The sequence below is a fragment of the Brachionichthys hirsutus genome, chromosome 8 (genome assembly GCF_040956055.1).
Source record: "Brachionichthys hirsutus isolate HB-005 chromosome 8, CSIRO-AGI_Bhir_v1, whole genome shotgun sequence".
NCBI lineage: Eukaryota > Metazoa > Chordata > Actinopteri > Lophiiformes > Brachionichthyidae > Brachionichthys > Brachionichthys hirsutus.
The window spans coordinates 1,318,336-1,340,735 of NC_090904.1; the positions used below are offsets into that span (position 1 = coordinate 1,318,336).

Below are 22,400 nucleotides of genomic sequence, written 5' to 3' on the forward strand. Positions count from 1 at the left end.
TGTCCTAATCAAATCATTGGAATAAGGAAGTATGAAAAAAATAAAAAGGCTTTGCATGAGAAATGGACAGCTGATTTCTACAAATGACATCTTGCATGCTTTTACATACAGGGTTTGTAATGGCAACTAGAAGAACACTTCTAAAATCGAGTAGGTGTAAGTGTAGCTTGCTGGTGATAGTGTACCACACGTTTTGTAAAGAAAGCATCGTTACTGTGTTATTCTGCCAAAGACGGGTCCGTCTTATTTGACCCGAGGCCCCTTGATGCATGTTTTTCAAGTTCCCGTATTTTAAAAACTGCAATGCAAAGTTCAAAACGCACAGGTTCAGAGCGGCCTGTCACGGTAAAACCCCAACAGGAAACTCTGGGGACGCATTATGTTTACATTCTGAACTGCACTTCATGGTGTTGTACACAGCATCTTGGTTTGGGAACTTTCTGGGAAAAAGCTCTCAAAAACAACACTTAATCATTAGATGTAGGGTTATAAAATGGAAGCCGACATTTCCTTCCCCATGTTAGAATGTAAAGGGCTGAACTTGCCCCCGCGGCCCTTACAAGTTCACCAAACCTCCCCCTGCATTAAACATACAAGCATCAGCGACACTGGATCGCTATCTTAAAACATAAAACAGAACAAAATCAAACCCACATCTCCATACAGGAAGTACGCATTCAGAGAAAATCAACATGGAGCCTCCTTTCAACTTCAAAGGTCAGTGTTCAGTAACAAAGCACGCCATCCCTCCCACCTAACTGGAACACTACACACGAGTGGTACTGCCTAAAGACACGCAGGTCTCAACCGCTCCAAGTTCAATCACAGCAGAGACATCTGCGGGACAAATGGAATTTTATATATTAGATATATTTTACATATACTAAGTAAACAAAGTGATTTCCAAGAAGAAAACCAAACTAAAAATGATTATGTGAACATAGAACTATTTAACCATCTGTGCTGTGCATCATATACATGTCCCTCCCCGAATATCAGCTTGCAGAGTGTCACAGTGACAAAAGGCCATTTGGAATAAAGCCACAGTGACTTAAAGTCTTATTCTATTCTAATCCGTAAAAAACAAATAAACAAGTGGGCCGGACAAATTAAAGCCGAAACCATTTATCTCAACAATTATGATGCTCTCTCTCTCTCTCTCTCTCTCCGTCTTCCTCCAAGATCCGATCCTTTGACGGATGCAGTTTTTGGTCGGACATGAGGCCCGTGTGGACAGCTAAAGGAAACATTTTAATAGAAGTCTTCCAAAAAGCTGACAGAAGACAGCCATATTAAGAGACGGCCATCTCAGCTGCAAACGGCAGCGTATAATTTGACTTCTTGACATCCTCTGATGTTGACAGGAATTTTACTTCGATATTAAACAGAAATGCCAACCCATACATGTTTCGCATAAACCCACATGCAACAAAACCACACACCCCTGGCCTCTAAGCATAAGCGTCATTTGGTTTTAGGCCTGCATGCCGTCTGACGAAGCATAAGCCAAAGACAACAGCAGAAAGGAGGCATAGAAGTTCCTGTCAGACTGTCTATAGGCTTCCAAAAGCCAGAGATAAAAATCACACGAGTTTAGTAAATGATATAATGAGAATACCCATAGATCTGGAGTCATCATCTGGATGTGCTTTAATGTTTCAGCTGTATAACTAGCTCGGTCTATATGGCTTGTACATTGAGAGCAGCATGGTATGTTTAGCTTTCTGAAAATGAGCCTTGGAAATTCAGTAAATATGTCAACCAGCATTAAAGAAATAATCTGCTATTCCTAAATCACTCAGCAAAAAAAATATTTCAGAACATGGTAATAATCAGTCGAAAGCAAATAGGTGGGGGGGGGTCATTATTGTCTTTGCATATATATATATATATACCTCTGATAAACATTGCCATAAGAAACACCTAGGTAGCCCTATGTACAGCAGCGGACATGTCATATTTACTGTTTATATATAAGTGGTATTTACACAATGCAACCACTAGAGGGCTGCGCAGCATACATCATCATACAGGAGGGGCCCTGGGTGGAGGTCCGCAAACACCACCACAACCAAGGCCGTCCGACATTCTAGAAAGTCCACTTCCCCGTCAGAACATGAAAGGGGTGCGATATGTGTGAAGGTCTGAAGCAGCTTCCCGAGCGCTCCACCCACCGAGCTTATGGTACTGAGTACTGAGGAGGATTCATGGAATCGTCTTTAAAGGCGAACCGACGTGTAAAACTAAAATCAGCAATGGAAATTACATCCAAATCTATGCCGAGTCCAAGCATGGTATGCAGCTAGATATATATATATAACCAAGACAGGCCCCATTGGTTTGGCCTCAAATACTATTCCAGTTAGATTTGGCGTTTTAGCCCTTCAAAATCTGTGATAATATAGATACTGTATGTACATCACTTTAAAGGCTGGAGTAAAAGGTGGTATAACAGTGCTTAGCATACATGTGCTAGTAATGAACTATTTACACAAAGGAGAACAGTTTCAATAGAAGAACAAGCCATAACGCTTGCTTTGATTGAATGTTAGTAAAAGTAGTGGCTAAATCTCACCTCGAAATCAGGCACCCCAAAATCCAATCTAAACATCAGTACATTAAAGACTACGTTATGTACGCTGCCGTAAATCCAGGCAGTGACAGTTTCCTTCATAGGCCGTCAGGCTCGTCAGTCAACTTGCTAACATGTGAAATGAACCGTGGAGAAAGGCGTTAACCGCACTTTTGGTGAAAGGCATGTTCAACGTCGTAAACAAATATTGCTTCGGGAAAAAAAAAGCAGAAGAAAGCAAAGGATTTCTGACCCATTGAAAAGATTCAGAGTAACGTGCAGAAAGCGCTGAACTTTCATCCTTACTGTCTCCTCTCTGTAAAAGTGACCGATTCACAGAGGTGAATATGAAACATCCCCCGTAACACGAAGAGGTAGCTCAACTGAATGGCTAAGTGAATAAATGAGGACGCTTGTGTTGGTGTGTGCGAGTCACGTACACAAACTAAATGTCCAGGCATCTGAAGCAGCTGTTGGTTGACTTAAAAACAAACTCTGAAGTATATAGGCAGCAGCTGTATGTAAGGTTTGATTTGTGAAGTCCCCTTGTTTTCCGTCTCAGCATCTCACGGCTCTTTATGCCGAGATGCACAAAGACCACTCACCCGAGTCACGCATCGCTTTCTCTCGTCCTACTCCACCCCTCCGCTTAGCCCGTTTTACACATCTCCAGCTCTCTCGCACCGCTGCGGTCCGGACGCGCCCTCTAGGAGACTTCGCTACCGAACACCTCCAGCACCAGCGGGGTGAGCTGCATGCTGTGCTCCGGCTGGAAGGAGAGCGAGCGGTACTGTTTGGAGTGCTCCTCGTTGAGGCTGCGCAGGTCGGCCAGCTTCTGAATCATCTTGGCATAAAGGAGCCGCCCTCCGGGGTGGTGGAGCTGGATGAAGGCTTGCAGGGTCTCTGACAGGCGGTCCTGGAGGACTTCGATGCGTGCATGATCCTGGACACCTGGGCGATCTGCAGGGGAGGAGACGTTATGCAAATCAACAGAAATTAACTGTTAAACTTGAATTATGTTATCAGAAAACTGCAGACTACAAAGGTTGCGTTCATTGTGAATATTTATACCAGAAAAAAAGGAAGAAAAGGGTCTGTATATTTTGTAGATATTCTTTCCCGGTCAGGTGGCTTGCTATTTTTAGATCAGAGACACCTCTGCATTCTTAATAAGACTCCTCATATACACAAAGGAATACAAATATCCACACATGTATAATGAATGCACTCCATCTTCTACTGATGCATCCAAAATGACCTCAAAATAACAGGCTGCGCTTTTGTTACAGCAAAACTATCGATGAATAAAAAAAAACAAGCAACAGTAGAGATCACTCATGAACAATTTATGACGACCTACGACCTATTCCCTCCCCCACTCCACCAGACCTACAGTACCTGGAGAAAGCAAGCAGATGGCCATCAGCAGGACATGTTCCTCCTCTCGTAGGCTGAGCTTCTTCAAGCCGACCTGGAACTTCACTAGAGGCTCCAGCAGCTCCAGAGTGTGTCCCGCTGCACAGGGGGGGGGGGGGGGGGCAACACATTATAGGGGAACAGCGCCATACTGCATCACACAATGACGGCCCTTTATGAATATGTACTGTATGAATGCTTCATTCTGTTTATTAGTCCTGTTAGAAGAGCCCCCCCCCCCCCCCCCCGTGTTTATTCTCCAGCCTGTTAAGAACTAATGGCTGAGAAATTCCATTAATATGGAATTTTACATTTGATCCACGTACATGGCATTTCTCAGGGGGTGAGCTTTCTTAATAGCTACATAAATGAGTATTGAAGCTCAACGCTGTCAAAGCGTTGAGTAATTGTATACTCTATTCTACTTGAAGTTGAGACAGTTCTTTTTTTTTTAAGGTTTTTTCCTGGAATAACTTGTTTGTTAGAAATTTTAAACATTATCCGTCAAGAAAATTCTCGTGTTAGGTATTTCTAAAATCATACACAACTCTGTGATGTAAACCTTTAAAAGGCAGAATGGAATCAGAATAAAGTAGATAGCAGAACCTGTTTGTTTGATGAAAGCTTGTGTATTGATATTGGTATTGATTAGGGGACATATCGACACGAGACATTTGAGGAGGAGAAGCACAACACAGCGGCTTTGTGTGGTCCAGCCCGGGTGTTTGACGTGATGCCCAGACATTCTTGGGTTAATCCCAAAGAGAGAGTGTCTCGTGTGAAAGGCAAATGGAAGTAAAGCCCTCTGGGGCTTCTGCCGATGCATTGGACTGTTTTTTGCAGGAAAACGTGCCTTACAGTCTTTTTCCGATGGGGTGTGTGTGTGTGTGTGTGTGTGTGTTGCTGCCTGTGAGGCACGTAGATTTCCTTGTCCCTCTATCATAAAGCACACAGCTTACTCTTCCATCTAACGCATTTACAGCTGTTGAGGTGTAAATTACACAATAATCCCTTTTGATTTATTCTATAATAATAAACGTGCTTTCTCCGTTCTGTTTTTCTCATCTCAGTAACATTATCTATGCTACCACGCTAATGAAGCGGTCGCCTCGTTAGCTCCGCTTCCTTCCAGGCCTAATGGAAGTCTTAACATGCAACATGTGTGTTTATGCTTCCTTGAACATTCACCGACGTGCCCCTCAAACTGTATATTTGGCAGCGTTGACACTGACCTTTGGTGACATCGCTAATCTGGTATTTAAAGTCAGGGCCGCCGCAGCTCCAGGACATGTCTTCCAGATTGAAGCTCTGATTTGAGCGCAGCATGATCACCTCGATGGCGCTGGACTTGAGCAGAGCGATCTGGTCCTCCGCAGTCAACTCCCTGGAGGACAGATAACGCTAGATTTGTGATGCAATTGTCCTATAATAACCTCGATCATGGGGTGATACAGGTCACCAGTCAAGATTCAAACAAAGTGCCATCCCCTTTCTTGCTTTTAAATGAAACGAAAGCATTTTGGTTATAAATGGTTTAGTGACTACGGGTGTGAGATCTACAAGGTTTATTTTACCCAGCTTCTGTAAAGCCCCGTGTATTGAAATGCTGACCTGATACAAGCCCGCCTGTGTGTAAGTAACATGATGAAATGTATCTTAATGCTTATAAAACGATGTTAGAGTAAGTAGGATGAGACACGATTTAACCCTGCAGATCTGGGGTGTTATTGGGCGCTGAGGCAGACAAACATTCCAAAGATAATCTGACCACCTCCATCACTCGCCACCAGTGGGAATGGCAACTTTCTGGAAATACGGGCTTGGACTCGTTTCATCTTCTGACTTTGGAATGACCCCGAGTCACTGGGAGTCCGTGTGGAGGATGAGGACCGAACGATGAGAACGCCTCAGCCACTAAAGTTGCTTTAGGGGCACAAATAATTATTGAGCTGCAGAGCTATCTTTTGATTGGACATTGTATTCTTCTTATCTATTAGCAGCGAATCCTGTAGCATTTTAAAGTGAAACCTACGACAGCCTTCCTGTGACAATCGTATCACCTCACACACGCAAAGAATGTGTGATCAGACAGAAACGCTCCGGGTGAGCATGATAGCAGGCAGATGACTGCTCAGGAGCAGAGGAGCGGGTTCCTCAACGTGCTGATCGTCACTCTGTGACCGGCGTACAACCTCGGCCAGCGATGGAAACAACGTCCGCAGTGTGCCAGCTATCTGCAATAAACAGTCTATCAGTAATCTGTGGCCTTTAGACCACAGTCCTCACTGCGGCACACTCAACTGATCGGGCAGAAAAACAGGTTTGTGTGCAAAGTCTTCAAAGCACATTTAGGTAAAAGGTCACTCAGGGACACGCGAGCAAAAAGAGAGAAACAGACATGAAGAGGAGTTCTGAAACTCCTTTATCAATTTCTTTATCTGAACATAAATTCAACAAAGAGAAGACATGAGGTTGGCTGCAGGTGCAGGTGACGAGCACACTGGGACCAGGTCATTAGAATATTTGGATCTTTTCTGCTCTTCAACATGTTTTCTTGCAATCCTACATCGGTCATCGTGAACTGAGGCAACCATCTTTAGCCCGCCTTTGGACCGAGCAGATAAAAGCATGTTTGTTTTCTGGCTAATAACAGTGACGAGGACATATGGGATGATGCTCTCCACTCACGTACCTGAATCCAGGGATCATCTTTGCAAAGCCGATGACCTTCTGGATGCTATAGGAGACCAGGTCAGCCAGGTGGGGCAGCATGGATAATTTGGAGCCGTCCTCCTCGCTGGAGTCAGGGCTGCTCCCCTGCTCGTGGTACATCATCAACAGGTTGTTGAAATTCATTTTGGTCTCTATCGACTCTGCAGTGAGCAAAACGATAAGTGAAAGGTAGGAACACAAAAGAAGGTAGAGAGAAAAGAATGAAAAAGTGCTCGCACACAAAAAACTAAACGACAGCCGTCCCTTTCTACAGATCTAAGTGCAGAGACAACGGTTGCATGATTCAGCACATGCCCCACTCTTTCACCTCGTCGCATGATGACCTTTAACTTAGTTTATGTATGTAATTAATAAAATAAAATACTGAGAAAAGCACTATATTTGAGGAAATGAAAGAAATTTATAAATTCTGTTTAATCAGCAATGAAAATGAACATTTTCTGATTTCTTCCAGGACATAAGCCAATGTTTGATAAACACATGGCATACATAGATATAGAAGCCCCACCTCAAAATATTAAAAACAAATCCAGAACTTGCTTCTTATGCACATTTAATCTAGCAGATTATATGTCCGATCGATGTCCATCAGACTCACTCTAATTAAAAAGTCCCATCTCGCAATATTTGAAAGGGGGGAAGAAGAAGAATCATGGAAATGTAATGGGTTCATTTTGCCACTCAAAGGTCACAGCGGAATGACTGTGAAATAAAGATGTTGTGGAAAGTGTCTTGACCTTTGGCCACATTTCTTGGTGATGCAACAGAGGCACAGAAAAGCACCTTAAGGTCGATGGTAACTATTACCAGCAAACTGCTGACATCGACTGAACAAGCACAGAAGACATTTATCTCTGACCAATCTCATAATAGAACAGGGAAAACCATTCCGTACCCCGAGCCTGTTCTATGCAGCCGGGCATGCTCTCCCACGACACAGTCCAGTGACCTAGGTTCTGATATATCATGTCTATTCTTGTGTATCGGCCTTTAGAGCAGTGCAAAACCAAGTAAACAGTAAGTAAACATACCTGGTCAATAAAGGTGATTATGAAGTAATTAATGAATAACCCTTATTGACTTTAATAGATATTAAATGTTGATATTTTTCACATCAGTAATATTTCTGAGGAGGAGAAACAACCACATTTTCCTGTTTTTAAAATAACATTTGCTTTATTTAAGGGGATTATTTTATAAAAGGATAACTTTTTAAAAACAAGTTTAATTGTGACCCAAAACAGCCATGGGTTAAGATTGATCTGAAATGACTCGTCTCTATTGGGCCTCCCTTACCTGGAGAGTGGCTGAAGGAGTCAGAGGAGGCGTCAGACAGAGAGGCGAGGGAGGCAGCCCTACTGGCACTGCGTGTCACTGGGCCCTCGCGCACAGGAGGCTAACAGGAGGGAGAGGCATCGAGACAGACGCTGAATGCTTAAATAGATGCAGGCAATTAGAATAAAAAAATGCATGAAATATTCAGAACGCCCTGCCGCGGGTCAATTTCACCGACGACAGATAAATAGAAAATAATTTACTGAAATTAGATTTTCAACCACACAAAGAGAAAATTTATAAAATTCCACCAATATCAAAACACACCTGTGACAACCCAGAAATCCTCATCTGAAGCTAATCTCACAGAAAGAGCCTAAATTCAACTGGTAACCATGGAAACAGAAAAGATAAAGATCGAATTCCAAAATATTAAAAGGCACTATTCTGCTTCATGGTTTGTGGGAGAAGAAAAAATAAAAACACTAAAAAGAGGAGTCATTTGATAATAAATGTAGTACAATTGAGCTGGTTCTGGTTCTTATCCATCAATCAGAACAATATCTCAGAAACAGCCCCATGAAGGGTAGATCATTAAGACCTACCTCAGTTATTGTCATCGGTTTGATAATGATTTATCTTTTTAAAGCACTCAAGGTAGGTGAGGGGGGTGTGGGAGGTCGTTCAAATGATCTTTGATCACTGTGATGGGTTTTGTGTTCATTATCTTGGGAGCAGGAGAAGGATGTTTAATGCTGAATGGATGTTTTTGTAATTACTCGACATTCATTTCTTTTTCCTTCTCCAAATATTTGAATTACTGCTTTATGGTGACTCTACTCACTACTCTGGCAGTTCCCAAGCAGACAAACCAACAGCGGCAAATGTGACTGAGATCAACTGTATCGTGACACGAACCCTGAAGCGGCAGAAGTCGGAGTAGGAGTCATCGTATGTTTTGTGGTGGGCCTCCACCAGGGTCGCGATGACCTGACTCTGTTCGTCGGTAAGCCGTGGTCGGCGTGCCTCCTTCTCCGCTTCGCGCTGCGCATCCTCATCCTTTCTCCGCTGAATCAGATCCTTCTTTCTCTGCACTTCCTCGTCGGTCAGAATGACTGAGGGTGTAAGAAAACAAAAAGGGAGCGTTAGAATCAAACACACATGGAAAACAAACTGACAAAAAAAAGCAGAGGAAGAGCATGGGAGGGGATAGACTCCCATTTAGAGACCTCCTGCTGCCATGAACAACTGAAAGCATTGTCTTTGTTCCGTTGGCTCCTTGTTGTTCCAGCCACTGAATTATTCCACAGAAACAGAGAGAGAGAGAGAGAGCTGGGCCTGAACAACATGTTGCTGTTTTTGCAACCACAAAGCCCTTGGCTCCTGTTCAAATACACTTTAGGTTAGCACTGGTGCCATGGTATTAGTGGCATTACCAGAAAAACAGGGACGACAACCATAAGATGGACGTTAGAAGTCCGTTCTTGAAAGAGGCCGACAGACAATTTACGGATATTAGGAGAAAACAAGAAGAAAAATGTACCTGCTATTTACAGACAAAGAAAATAAACGAGACTGTGTGGAAAGACGAGGCCTCGCGGGAGTGAACCCAACAGCAGGTGTTTAAACTTCAGTCCAAGTTTACCCGCGGTATACAATATGGGGAGGCTCCACCAGTTCAAACAGAACATGTAAACACCCTAATGGGGGCAGAACCCCAGAGATGCTTGTCCCTCGTCAAAATAATAAAACTAGGAAAGCACTCAGACCTCCGCCTCTTTATTATTATTTGTTTGATGTGATGGCGGCCTTCGAGCACGGGACAAGATACATCTTCATCAAAATCACAATCTTGTCACCGAATTAGCCGCGCTCTTGGCTAAATAATATCATCCCTGATAGTATGCTGGACTCAACTGGCTAAACTGAAATCACGCCATTACATAATTAACTGCAGTAAATCACATTGTGTACGGTCAAGTGTATCCCCGTAGACATACTTACACTCTTTCATCATGCCAATGTCCACACAACGTTTGAGCCGGCATGCCTGGCAGTGGCGCCTGTTGTCCTTGGTGATGGTGCAACTGCCATTAAAAGGACACGTGAAGGAAGCCTTGCGCTTCATGCTGCGTCTAAACAATTCACACACGGGTACGAGAAGGTTACAAGCACAGAACGTAATTTAAAACCTGTAGTTAACGCTGTTGGTGTATGTCTATGTAACTACAGTATGCTTAGACAGTAATTTAGCATCTGTACCTACACAGGATATGCAACCTCGTGATGTATTTGTGCACAAAATCATGCTAGAATGGAAGCGTAACTTGACCTCAAAGGGAAGCGCTGTAAATATTGGCCCGTTCCACGGTTTCTAGAGGTGAATCACGCCAAACGGTGACGAGCGCATGATGATTTAATCAGTGAGGGAATGAACATTTATGTATGAACAACAACGCGCTGATGTGAAGAGACACGCACAGATAAACGGAAGTGGTGAGAGGTCAAACACGAGCCAGCTGTGACACGCGGAATTACGTTATCAAAACATCCGCGGGGGGGGGGGGGGGCTTCATCCCCTCCCTCTAAATATGAACACTGTAGGGAACAGATGCAAATGAGCGCCTCATGAAATACAAACATGCTTGCAAAGCTATGGCGTGCTGCTCGGCCTTCATTCAAACTGAGGTAAGTAAACATACATTCACTTATTTTCTGCCACTTTTCTGCTCCGCGGGTCACGGGACTCGCTGGACGCCATCCCAGCTTGCTATGGGCAGAGGCAGGGCACGCCCCGAACGCGTTGCCAGCGCATCGCGGGGGCACACGGACAACCGTTCACACGCACATTCATACAGGACTGAGATATTCTCTACCTGCTGCTGGGAATCTGTGAACTCAAATGATGTAACCGTGGGTGGTAATTACATTTAATGTGTGTATCTCTGTGGGTGGTCTCATATATGCGAGTTCAGACCTGTGTTTGTATGCTAATGTGTACATATGTCAATAACCTGGCTAGCATGCACCGCTTTGCTTTTACCAAGGTGATAAGAGCAGGTTTCTGCAATGCACAGCGCCTATTTAGTCTGTGGGTACATTCATTTGTGCCTGCTTTTTGACTGATCATATTTGTGACATCACATATGCATTTGGGTACCTGAAAAATCCTTTACAGCCCTCACAGGTCATGGCGTTGAAGTGGAAGCCGGTGGCTTTGTCGCCACACACGCCGCAAATCCGTGGCACATTCCTATCAAACTCATCAGGGGCCAGAGTGGACGTACTCACAACCGTGGACTCCATCACTAAAGGAGGAGAGGGAGAAGGTAAAGCAAGAGATGGAAATGCAATGTCAATGTTTGACTGTACTTGTACTGTAATACATGCTACTGTGTGACTGTACCTCTACTCTAACATTCTATCTAATAAATATATTCATCATCAAACATAACCTCCTTGGCGGAGGCAATAACCAGGGCCCCCTCCTTTAGGGTAAAATCAACTCTGCGTGGGCTCAATTAACAGCAGCGTTTTTGTCCTGGGGTAACTGTCACAGGGGAAGCTCTGAAATGGGTTACATTTGATTATATAGCGCTGCAAGTATTGATTTAAGTTAACAGCCTTGTGAGAGGGAGAGAAAAAACTAAAAGGCGAGGCGACATCCTCATACACGATTACTGGGCTTTCAATAAAACTCGATTTTTATTCTTTTCTTTGTTTGGAATGAGATGAGAAAGAGAAACAAAAAGGAGATGATGGGCCGAGGGCAGAGAGGATAAATAAGCCAATACAAGCCTCAACACTCATCACCAACAGCCAATCAGGTGAGAGAGCCTTTGAATAATTTATAATGCTTTGACAGGTCACTCCATCACTCGTGTCCAGCTCAAAAAACACAGGTCCTGCAAAAAAACAAGTCCCACACTCCTGCAAATGCGACAAATGCTCTCTTACTTCTGCTGGTAACGCACCAGCCAACAGTCAAGCAGAGCTAATTTACTGTATTATACAGAAGGGTTCGGTTTAGATCATAAAAGTGCATAAAACTCAAACTCGAGTGACTGACACCATGAATGTTGTCATTTTCTAGCACAAATGCAGACAAGTTATAAAAAGAAAAAAAAATAACTGATTGTTATACATAAATGGTTTTAACTGGTTGACAAACCACTCGTCCCTGGGACAAAACACTTTCCCTGTCCCTGGGACAAAACACTCTCCCTGTCCCTGGGACAAAACACTCTCCCTGTCCCTGGGACGTAACACTTTCCCTGTCCCTGGGACGTAACACTTTCCCTGTCCCTGGGATGTAACACTTTCCCTGTCCCTGGGACAAAACACTTTCCCTGTCCCTGGGACAAAACACTTTCCCTGTCCCTGGGACGTAACACTTTCCCTGTCCCTGGGACAAAACACTCTCCCTGTCCCTGGGACGTAACACTTTCTCTGTCCCTGGGACGTAACACTTTCCCTGTCCCTGGGATGTAACACTTTCCCTGTCCCTGGGACAAAACACTTTCCCTGTCCCTGGGACAAAACACTTTCCCTGTCCCTGGGACGTAACACTTTCCCTGTCCCTGGGACGTAACACTTTCCCTGTCCCTGGGACGTAACACTTTCCCTGTCCCTGGGACATAACACATTCCCCGTGGGAGACCCTTACGAAGCCCCAGGTGGAACGGACTGATCACTCCCTGTGGAGTCATGAGACAAACACCCATTTGTCTGAACTTACTGTGTATCATCAACTTATCGGAGAAGTCTGTCCTTTGTGATTACATTCAGTCTTGACAGCCCATTAGACTAAATGCAGAGTAATATTGAGAAAGTGCTAAATAATTCAGTGGGCTATTAGACCAGATCTGTCCTCGTTCCAGTCTCCGACTCGCGTAGCCAGTGAACAAGTTTTCTGCGTTCGGCTTCAACGTCATGTCTCACTGTTGAGTGATATACTGTACATATTCAGTGTATGCTGTTATTACGCATCAATCAAACCAGCCAGTAACATCACAAACCATTACTCGTGTGTTTTACACTCGCAAGGGGTGTTTGATTCGCTGATAGCCTGGTCTGAAGCGGCGATGAGAAATTAAGCTCCCCGAGAATTGTAATTCTTGTTTCAACCATCTGCCAGCTGATTGGTCAAGTAGTGGCTCAGGGAGCGCTTGATTTGTTTAGCAGCAGTGCATTCTTCAGACGTAGCTTAGATTTTGCACATTAATATCCCTCCATCGTGTTGTTTTGATTGTGGAAAGGTGAAATTGTGATGCAGACTAAAACCTGATTTATTGTTCCACCCGACCAATGACACTGCTTCTGGGAAGAAAAGTGAATGAAATCTAACGGTAATACAATTTAGAAATAATCCATGTGAAGAAATTAATTACGAGATGTATACTTCTAGGGAGGCCTGTCACAGGTTCAAATCCAACTTGGGGCCTGTCTGTGAGACGTTTGTATGTTCTCGCTATGTCTGTGTGGGTTCTCCGGCTTCCTCCCACCACCACCAAAAAACTTGCAAAGTAGGTGAATTGCTGAAGCCTCCGAAGCTTAACGGTGCACAAGAAGTGAAATTGAAGTGAAGACAGCAAGCAAATGAAACAAAATCAATAAGGGTACATTCTGTTCTCTTTCTCCAGAGAACATTCCAATATCTTATATTTCTGCAACAACATGTCCATCTGAAATGAGGCAAGTGAAAACAACAAAATGGAAGCGTGACAATCAATGTCAGGCAAACTTGATACCAAATTGTTTTTCATACACTTGGTCACAAGACTTCCGGTTTACCGTAGTGAATGAATAGAGACTAGAGCCGTGTAAGGGTTTATGGGCACTCGGTTCGTAAAAACTGTTGGTGCAAAGTACAGTTGTGAAAGGAGGGGACACGACGCTGCGTGTCCCATTCATGACTTAGCTAAAGAAGACCCTTCTGGTCTGAATCAACTGATTGAACTTGTTCACTCATTAACAAGCCAACATTCATTTTGTTTCAGGTCAATTTGTGATTATTTGTCAATCTCAGATTCAATTGAAAAGAGGAACAGACAAAAAGAAATGCAAATCACAGCAGAGTCTTCATCATTAAAAAAAGGAAAGAAAAGCCTAAAAATACAGTCATGAGCTCCTTCAGGTCTTGTGCCTAATATAAATAAAAGTCTAATCTCTCACAACTTCTCATCTTGACAAGTATCAAGAGGAAAAAAAGGCAATTTCCTTTTCATGTTGAATTCAATTTGTATGATTTCTTTCTTTTGGCGATGCTTCCCTCTGATGTTTACGTCTAAAGACCTGATTCCAGTGCTGATGTGGTGTGTTAAAGAAAGATATTTTAGTTAAAAAGGGACAGGGCAGAGTGAACAGCATCACATGCACCACACCCTCCTGCTGACCCAATGAGTAAGAACACTCATTGGGTCATCTGGTTTCTGGGGGTCGTCAGGGAGTTTGGATTAAATCGAACGATTGCTTGCACAACCAAAGACTTCAGCTCCAGTCGAAGCGCAGAACTTCTCGGATAATAAAAGCTGAGAGAGGAATTTACCACCTAGTCTAAAATAATGACATGTTTTACAGATCACACCTTTTGCTCCACAGCTGAATAACTAATATATGAAATGAAGATGACTATCTAGGTAGTGGCAGAAAGAACGACAGAGATTGTATACTGGAAGGTTGGATTCTGAGTGATACAACAAGCTTCATCTCTTGTTCAACAGATGTAAGTACGCGTAATACCACAAGCTGCTTCTAGCTTGTCATTTTAACAGTGGTGAAAGCTGCAAAGTAATTACATCACTCCAATTTTGGTAGTGTAGCTGGAGAAGAGCACAGGGAGTTTCCTCTTCTTTTTACCCAACAAACTAACCTAGGGAGAACAAATGCTACTTAACATGCAATGGAGCAGTGACTCATCTTTTCCTATTTGATTTATTCACATCATGGATGAAATGACACACGTCTCATAATCCAAGGACTGATGTTCAAACTGGTCGCAGGCTGTTTTTAACGCCGCGTCACCGTCCGCAGAAGCTTGAATGTTCCAACAGTTAACAGACCATCAGATAAACAGTCTGGACTTTAATAAAATGTGGAAAACATTTGTCGTGTCATGACATAATACCTTCAACTAAACAGAAGACTAATAATTAAAAGGTATTAAACAGATTCATCAAGGTCATATATATGAATGACAATATTCCGCTACTTGTCATGTGTTATACGTCTGAGTTGGCCAAATGCTCAGGAAACGCAATACTGATCAATTTGTGAAAGCATGACCTTAATGGTAATATTAGTTATTTAGTCTCCGACATGAACATGCACTCACTCCTCACACATGCAGTGATAAAACTGTACGCATGGAAAAATTAAGATTTTTTTTAATTTGAGTGTAGAGCTTTAAAAAATAAAAAAAGGTTAATTTATTTTATTTGTCTTTTGCATTTCATAGAAAGTTTTAAAACAAGAGCAGTATTATGTACCACCTGAATGCAATAAATGTGTTTTGTTTATACAATATATTTTTTTATTTATTGTGCTTCGTTGACAGGAAGCTGTCATTGTGAGAAAAGTCAACAGATGTCTTGATCCTGCAGAGACTTGTTAAGTGTGGATATTTAAAAATAGCAATAATTGCAGGTTACCATGAAGTCCTGTTTCCTGTATCACTGCTGCAGTTAGTGTTTCTACAGTTTGTCGGAGTTGCGGAGATATTCATGCAAGGATGCCAAGGTGGACTGTGGCAGGAATCCAATGCCAGTCATAAAGTAGCTTATTTCCTCCCAATCTCCTCCTCATTTCATTCGTAGCTGCACCATTGTCTCCATGTATGAGACTACCAAACAGGAAAATGGAAATTGGCTTCCCTTGTCAGGTGTTCCCTTGATTATAGAAGAGACAAAGACCTCAGCTGTGAGAAAGATTTGACCACAGCCCAGCTGTAAGATTAACTAACAGTCAATATCAAGCAAATATCAGAACCCACCCGCCAACAATGCCCACTGATGGATAAAATAAACCCGACTAACCAAAGGGAAGCCACGAGTGATCGTGTGTTGAAAATAAACATGATTGGGGACAAAACACAAGACAGTCAAGCGGTTGAAGAGGAAGATAAAGACAGTATTTCAAGGAAAGATCTTTTTAACAGCACACAGACATGCAGGAGAGAGAGGGGAAGGCGGAAAATAAAAAGAACTTCTGGCATCACGTCCCAAGAATGTCAGCAATGAGCTTACAGACCACATCCCAACACATAAGAGTCAGAGTCGGAATAACATCCAGATCTTAACAGCACTGGGAGAAAGACGGATTGCTGTGGAAGGCCTCATTGGGAGATGGAGGCCTGTGATCCAATGAGCATCCTGTAACTACATCACATGACGCAATCCCACAAATGCTTCTGAAATTGTTCCATACAGCCAAAAGTGGGAAAGAGATTTAAAGTAGGAAAAAGAGGACTCAAGGGAGAGAGAGCAAGCGACAGCGACAGCGAGAGAGAGAACACTTGTGGAGGGAGACCGAGAAAACTTAAGGCTATGTGTTTTACTGCATACCACAGGCTGGGTCACTTGGAGTACAGAAGAGACACGAAACAAATCAAATCTGGAATGACCCGGGCTGCAGAGAGAGCAGGGGCAATAATGGAAAGGTGCAGGCCTGCGTGTGACTCATATGGACATCACGGCCTACAATAAGGGTAGAAAAGACTAAAAGGAAAGCGAACAAAGGTTGGTGTGAAATTCAGAAACGCCGATACATGAACACATGATGAAGAATGTGCAAAAGAGGAAGTTAAATAAGGTTGTACACAAATGCATGGAGAACAGATAGAGGAATGAGAACAACAGACAGAGACAATGCGAGCCTGACAGCGGCGAAGTAGCCCCGAGTCTGTGATGCAGTTAAAGAACAGGCAGAACAGACGAGTCCGGTCCTGTCGCTTCCCTCTCTCTCGCCCCCATCTCAGGCGTTTTTCACGGATCACAGGGAGAATGTTACAGCAGCACAACAGCACATGACAAGGTGACCTGTGCCCCACACAGGATGGGCTAAACTGGGGTAGAAGGGATGGGGGGGGGGGGGGTCTCGTGTCCAAACGTATGGTCTCTGCTGCACTGCCGCCCCCCCACGGCTGCCCAAGCTGGCCTGCAAGGGGAGAGGGAGGTAGTGACGGCAGCCTGCCCCCTTATCCTGGGCCCCTTGCTGGACTCTGGAGGGGAAAGAGACGACGCAGGGAGAGGCCCGCTCAAACACACAGCAAAAGTCCTGTAGACGTCAAAGCGCAGCTTGAAAATAGAATACAGCTTTTCAAGAACACATGAACATACACTAAGAAAGCCAGGTGGATAGAAAATAAGGGGGGGGGGGGGGGGGTCACTTATCCAAAGAGTTATATAACCCTCATAAAATGCTGCTTCCCTTCAGCAACTGACTGTTATTTGTAATTCTTCTAAAATTCACTTCTTGAAAACAAACAAATACATTTTAACGTGGAAGGAATTACGTCTTGCACTGAAATTAATTCAAAATCCATATACGGTATATATAAATAACATACACATTCCTCGATATCAAACAATAATACATATTTTGCTTGCCAACATAAGCTCTTCCTGCGCGGCTTGTTCTGCACATGGAACAGATGTTACATGTGTGAAGTGTTTGACCTAGAAACCATCGGCAACAGGAGCTAATTGTGGACCTAAAGACGTGAGCTGGACGAGACACTTCATTGGTCTCAAAGGTGCGTACATACACGCGGGTCTATACGGTTCAGTACAGTCTCGTTCTTTCTATAGCGCTACATGTGAGAGGAAGCAACCAATCACTGTCGTCGCATTAGGGGAGAGGGGCAGGGTATTCAGCGTACTGGAGACCTAACGGACTGCACCATCACCAGGACACACAGCTCCAGGAACAAACGCGCCACATCTATAGGCAAAACAGAAAACAATGCCATTCTGCACCCTCTGGCAGGACCCCTCTGTCCTGTGGACAATTCAGCTGAAAACGAATTAAAAAAGGTGAGAAATATTTCACACTAGTTTGGGCCAAGTCTCCCGACAACCATTCTGTCCAAAATATAGCTCAGAAATGTCCACGTGATGCCAAATTAAGAAGACAAGTGATCGCTGATCTCAAGACCAATGGGTCTTTCCCCCAATCACAGACTTTAACAAAAACAACACCCAACAAAATATTTTTTAAGAGTCAGACTGTTTTATAAACAGCAAGACTTCGAGCACTCATCGGAAGAACTGGAAGCTGATTCAACTTCACATTTTAAAGGTAATGCCAATCATACAAATTAATTATGTTGTCATCAGTCAATGGGCCAGTTATGACTGGTTGTAGTGTAAAAAAATACTTGTAGAAAATAAATAATTCTGCCAAGCAACTGTATAGGTTGGTAAAATGAGGGATTCAATCTTTCTAGTAAACTTACGTAGATGAGTTTGTTGACCGAACGCAAGTCTGCCTTAAGTGAGTCGCATATGACTATTAAGTGTTTACTAACACAATTAGACATACGAGCGCATACAACTCACTTTTCAGTCCTGAAAGTTCACCTTTCAGGAGGCCAGAAACGGAGTCATCGCGACTCTCTCCAGATCAATCCCCCGCCCCCTTACCTTGCCCCACCCCTTTTTTTTTTCTCCACCTATGTTGTACATATGTGTCTTTTTAATTTATTGTTATTTTGCATCAATTGAGTAATTAATTTTTATTGGTATTGCTGCATGTCGATGAATTACGTACGAAGGACTTTCAACGGAAACAAGACCGCAAGGGCTTTTTTGACATGCTCCTCTTAGACAGGCTGTTTCACTGTACTTGTACTGTAATACATGCTATTGTTTGACTGTACTTGTACAGTCAAACAAATTGACTGTCTTACCTGTCGTTTGTGCATAACCTGGTATAGTAGGAAAGACTGGAAACCTTGATCCCAAGTTGCTGCTGGCAGTTCTGTTCAGTACAAAAACAAGATGGCATGTCGCAAGTCACTGAGACGGCCTTTATCTGACCTGTCTCTGCAGTACGGAGTCATTTTCCGACTCGAGAGTCATAAAAGTATAACTTAGGTCCGGGGTGGGCACATTTCTGTGAGCTAATATAAATGACACATGAAAGCTATAGCATTAAAGGATTTGGCCTTTTATAGGTAGCATTACAGGAAAAAGGTCAAATGAATGAGGTTTAATTATAATACAATTTTATTTAATGATATAATTTGGACAAGTTCGGCGGGCCGGATTAAAAGACCAACGGGCCGCATATGGCCCCCGGGCCTGGGTTTGCCCATGCCTGACTTAGGTAAACAAAAACAAAAAACAACAACAACACACATATAAAAACGTGTTGTAACTCGCTGATTAATGCACACTTTATAAATATGGTAATCTGATCTTTGGCAACATAAAGCAACTCGAGTCTGGACCGAAGCAGTCAAGCAGTAACTTGTGAGCTCCATACCTCAGCTCAACTTTCCCATCAACACCGAGAAGCTTTTAATCCCCGTCAGTCGCCGTTTCCCGTCGTCTTCATGCCCGGGCGGAGTGCGTCCCCCTCCGTGTTTGCTGGGCGCGCTGGCTCGGGCAGGAGAGGACCGCGTCGTTGTGCTTTACTCACAAGCGTGAAGGGACTTGAGAGAGAAAACGTCAAACTCGTACGCCCTTCAGGACGTCGGTGCGCGGCGGCGCTGGTCGTAGCTAACGTGGCTAGCTTAACCCTTAAACGCGGTACAAAGTTCACGCATCTCATGAACCGTGTCGCGGTGATAAAACGACCAAGGCGCTGATAAGTAATGTTGACTGTAAAACGCACGCGCTAAAAAGAGAAAACTCACGTCCAATATTATCATCCGACGAGATACACTAATCCGTCTTCAGGACCCAAATAGATGGCCATTACTTTCTGCTACGCCCCGCCCCCTCTTCAGCAAGTCTACGAGAGGGGTTTCCCCCGCAGCCCCTCCGCCAGCCAATCACAGAAGGGGCAGGTGTAACTCGCATTGTAATTGGTTCCCTTTCGGCCGAGTCTGTCTGTGCTTGGTTTGTTCCGGTGCCCATAACCCCGAGGTCCGCCCCCGCAAATAGGGGTGTGTCGTGACGTCACATGCAATGAAGAGGTAAACATCTTTGACCGCGTGAGCCTTAAAGCGACATTGTTTTCACTCTGAGCCCCGAATCCGCGGGACGCGGTGCGGGGTGCGCGGTGCGCGGTGCGGGGTGCGCGGTGCGGGGTGCGCGGTGCGCGGTGCGGGGATCACCGCGCTCATCGGGCACGCATCTCAATAGATGTTTGTTTCGTACCGCGGTGTTTTTGTTTTGCAGCTACAAGCTGGGTTTGACATTCAAATAAGGCGCTATACCATCACCATCGATATTAAGCTGCCAAAATTAATGCTATTAAATATATATTAACTCCCAAAAAATGTAATTTCATGCATTGTGCTTCAGGCTCTCTTCGACACTGTGTGCAGTGAGGCGTGTTGTCGGAGGGGTGTGTCGCCTCTGCGGCGCAGTGGTAGGCTGGGCAGCTGTTCCGCTGCATGGCGAATGTGCCGACATTTGCTATGCATCGAGAGAAGACGACAAAATAGACACGACACGATTACACAGGGGAAATGTCGCCTTCACCAAAATGTTCTTTTGTTTCTTTTTTGACCCACGTATTTATTTAATTGTCCTATTGTGTGTGTGTGTGTGCGCGTGTATGGTGGGGCCAGGGTGAAGGTCAGGGGTGTGCCTTTAATGTAAACACGCTCAAAGGGATAGATAGGGGGGGGCTCATCCGGTCAGATTCATCCTCTTCCCACTCGGCTCACTCGTTCTCTCCATCTCTCCATCCTGAAAACAACAGACCTGTTTAAATTCAGACTCAGAAGGGAATTCAGATTTTGATTGTGAGGTAGTTTGTAACTCTCGTAAGCCCTTCATTTATTCCCTTATGTAACACTCCACATACAGCTACACCGCATTATGCACTGCTTGGCACCTTTCTAAATCCCTTGCCAGTGTTGCTTTGATTACATGGCTAGAATTGTGACAACAAGTGTGACAAATTCAATTCTGTACATATCTGTATGGTAAAATAGTACAAATCACTCAACAAGGAAGCCCGGACCATAAAACCCAACCACGCACGTAGAAAGTTCAGTGTCAGCTAAAGTTGTTACATTCTGTGCTAACCTCACAATCAGCATATCCCCAACACCTCTACTCAAAGACATCCGTCATAAGCTTGTTAATGGACGATGTGTCGTAACTCACGGTCGAGTTTGTGGGTGTTAAATTCATGTCAATTGAGAGGTGATCCTTATCCTGTGGCTTGGGTGGCCTCCAAGTCTGGCACCGGATAAAGCCATTCAGTTAACAAGGATTTATTTGGCTCCACAACACCCTGACATGTATTCTGGCCCGGCCCACTTGTGTACTCAGACACCGTGACCTCTCACAGTTAGTTGGCTTGCTGTCTGGGTACTTGGTGAGTTGAAATCAGAAACTGTTGCGGAAACGTAAATAGCTTTATATTAGTATTTAACCCTTTAAAGCCAAGTACAATATCAAAAGAAAAGAAAAGAGGGTAATACAATAAGAATTACAATTCCACAGATCCTATATATGTTTTCTACGTGTGTTACATCTGTAGTAGCCGTGCCACTGGATGGTGTCCAGCCTGCACCAACCATGACGGCAAAGCTGTGCGAGAAGTGATGTAAGCAGATTCTCACAGGCAATCAATAACCGACCATGCAGGACATTTACTAGTGGCAAGTTGGCAACCCTTGAAGAAGGTCCGCTGGATCGTCCATTCTCACACTCACAAACACTGCTGTGTTCTCTTCTCTGGAATACGTTACAAGGGTTTAGGACAGTACCATCCTCAATGTCATCAGACTGCTAATTTTACGACCACGATCACGGATACTGTGTCCATTGTAGTTTTTATTAACATTTTGAACTTGTTTTTTATTAGTATATACTGTACACATATAGAATATATACCTTAAAACTGTATTTAAATACTCAAATATGTGCACTTGTTTTTCACCCTTTTATTAAATCTTCATGTTATAAATCACTAAAAATAATTGGTTCTGTAATTAAGTGCATCAAAGCATTCTTTTATTCCAAAAGCATTGATAATAAACCAAACATATGCTTTAAAGTTTGTGAAAAGCCTTATTTTAAAGTAATACTGTTGCAAGTGTCCAAGTTGTTTCCATGTGTAAAAAATAACTCACTGTAAGTTCCCCATAAGATCATGTTTTTTTATGTTGTGTGTTTCTTTTACATCAGTAGTGCAGCCAATCTTACACATTGTTGGAATTCCATTGTCTTCTTCAAATATTTACCAAAGAGACCAAAGGTTGTTTTTCTTTACATAGGAT

At 43.6% G+C, this 22,400-nt stretch overlaps 1 protein-coding gene across 2 annotated transcripts; it reads right to left on the reverse strand.

Annotated features, from left to right (window-relative positions):
- Window positions 1-3,278: 3,278 nt before the first annotated feature.
- On the reverse strand, window positions 3,279-18,921 carry LOC137898194 (vitamin D3 receptor B). 2 transcript variants are annotated; one of them, XM_068742204.1, is made up of 9 exons: window positions 18,903-18,921; window positions 11,157-11,304; window positions 10,001-10,131; window positions 8,915-9,111; window positions 8,018-8,117; window positions 6,681-6,861; window positions 5,221-5,372; window positions 3,971-4,087; window positions 3,279-3,532 (listed from the first exon to the last, which is right to left on the reverse strand). In XM_068742204.1, the coding sequence occupies exons 2-9, from the start codon at window positions 11,300-11,302 to the stop codon at window positions 3,279-3,281; spliced, it is 1,278 nt and encodes a 425-aa protein (XP_068598305.1). In that variant the 5' UTR covers window positions 11,303-11,304; window positions 18,903-18,921. The 2 variants fall into 2 exon arrangements, with proteins under 2 accessions (XP_068598305.1, XP_068598304.1); XM_068742203.1 differs by lacking the exon at window positions 18,903-18,921 and having other exon boundaries at window positions 11,157-11,302.
- Between the last annotated feature and the right edge of the window lie 3,479 nt (window positions 18,922-22,400).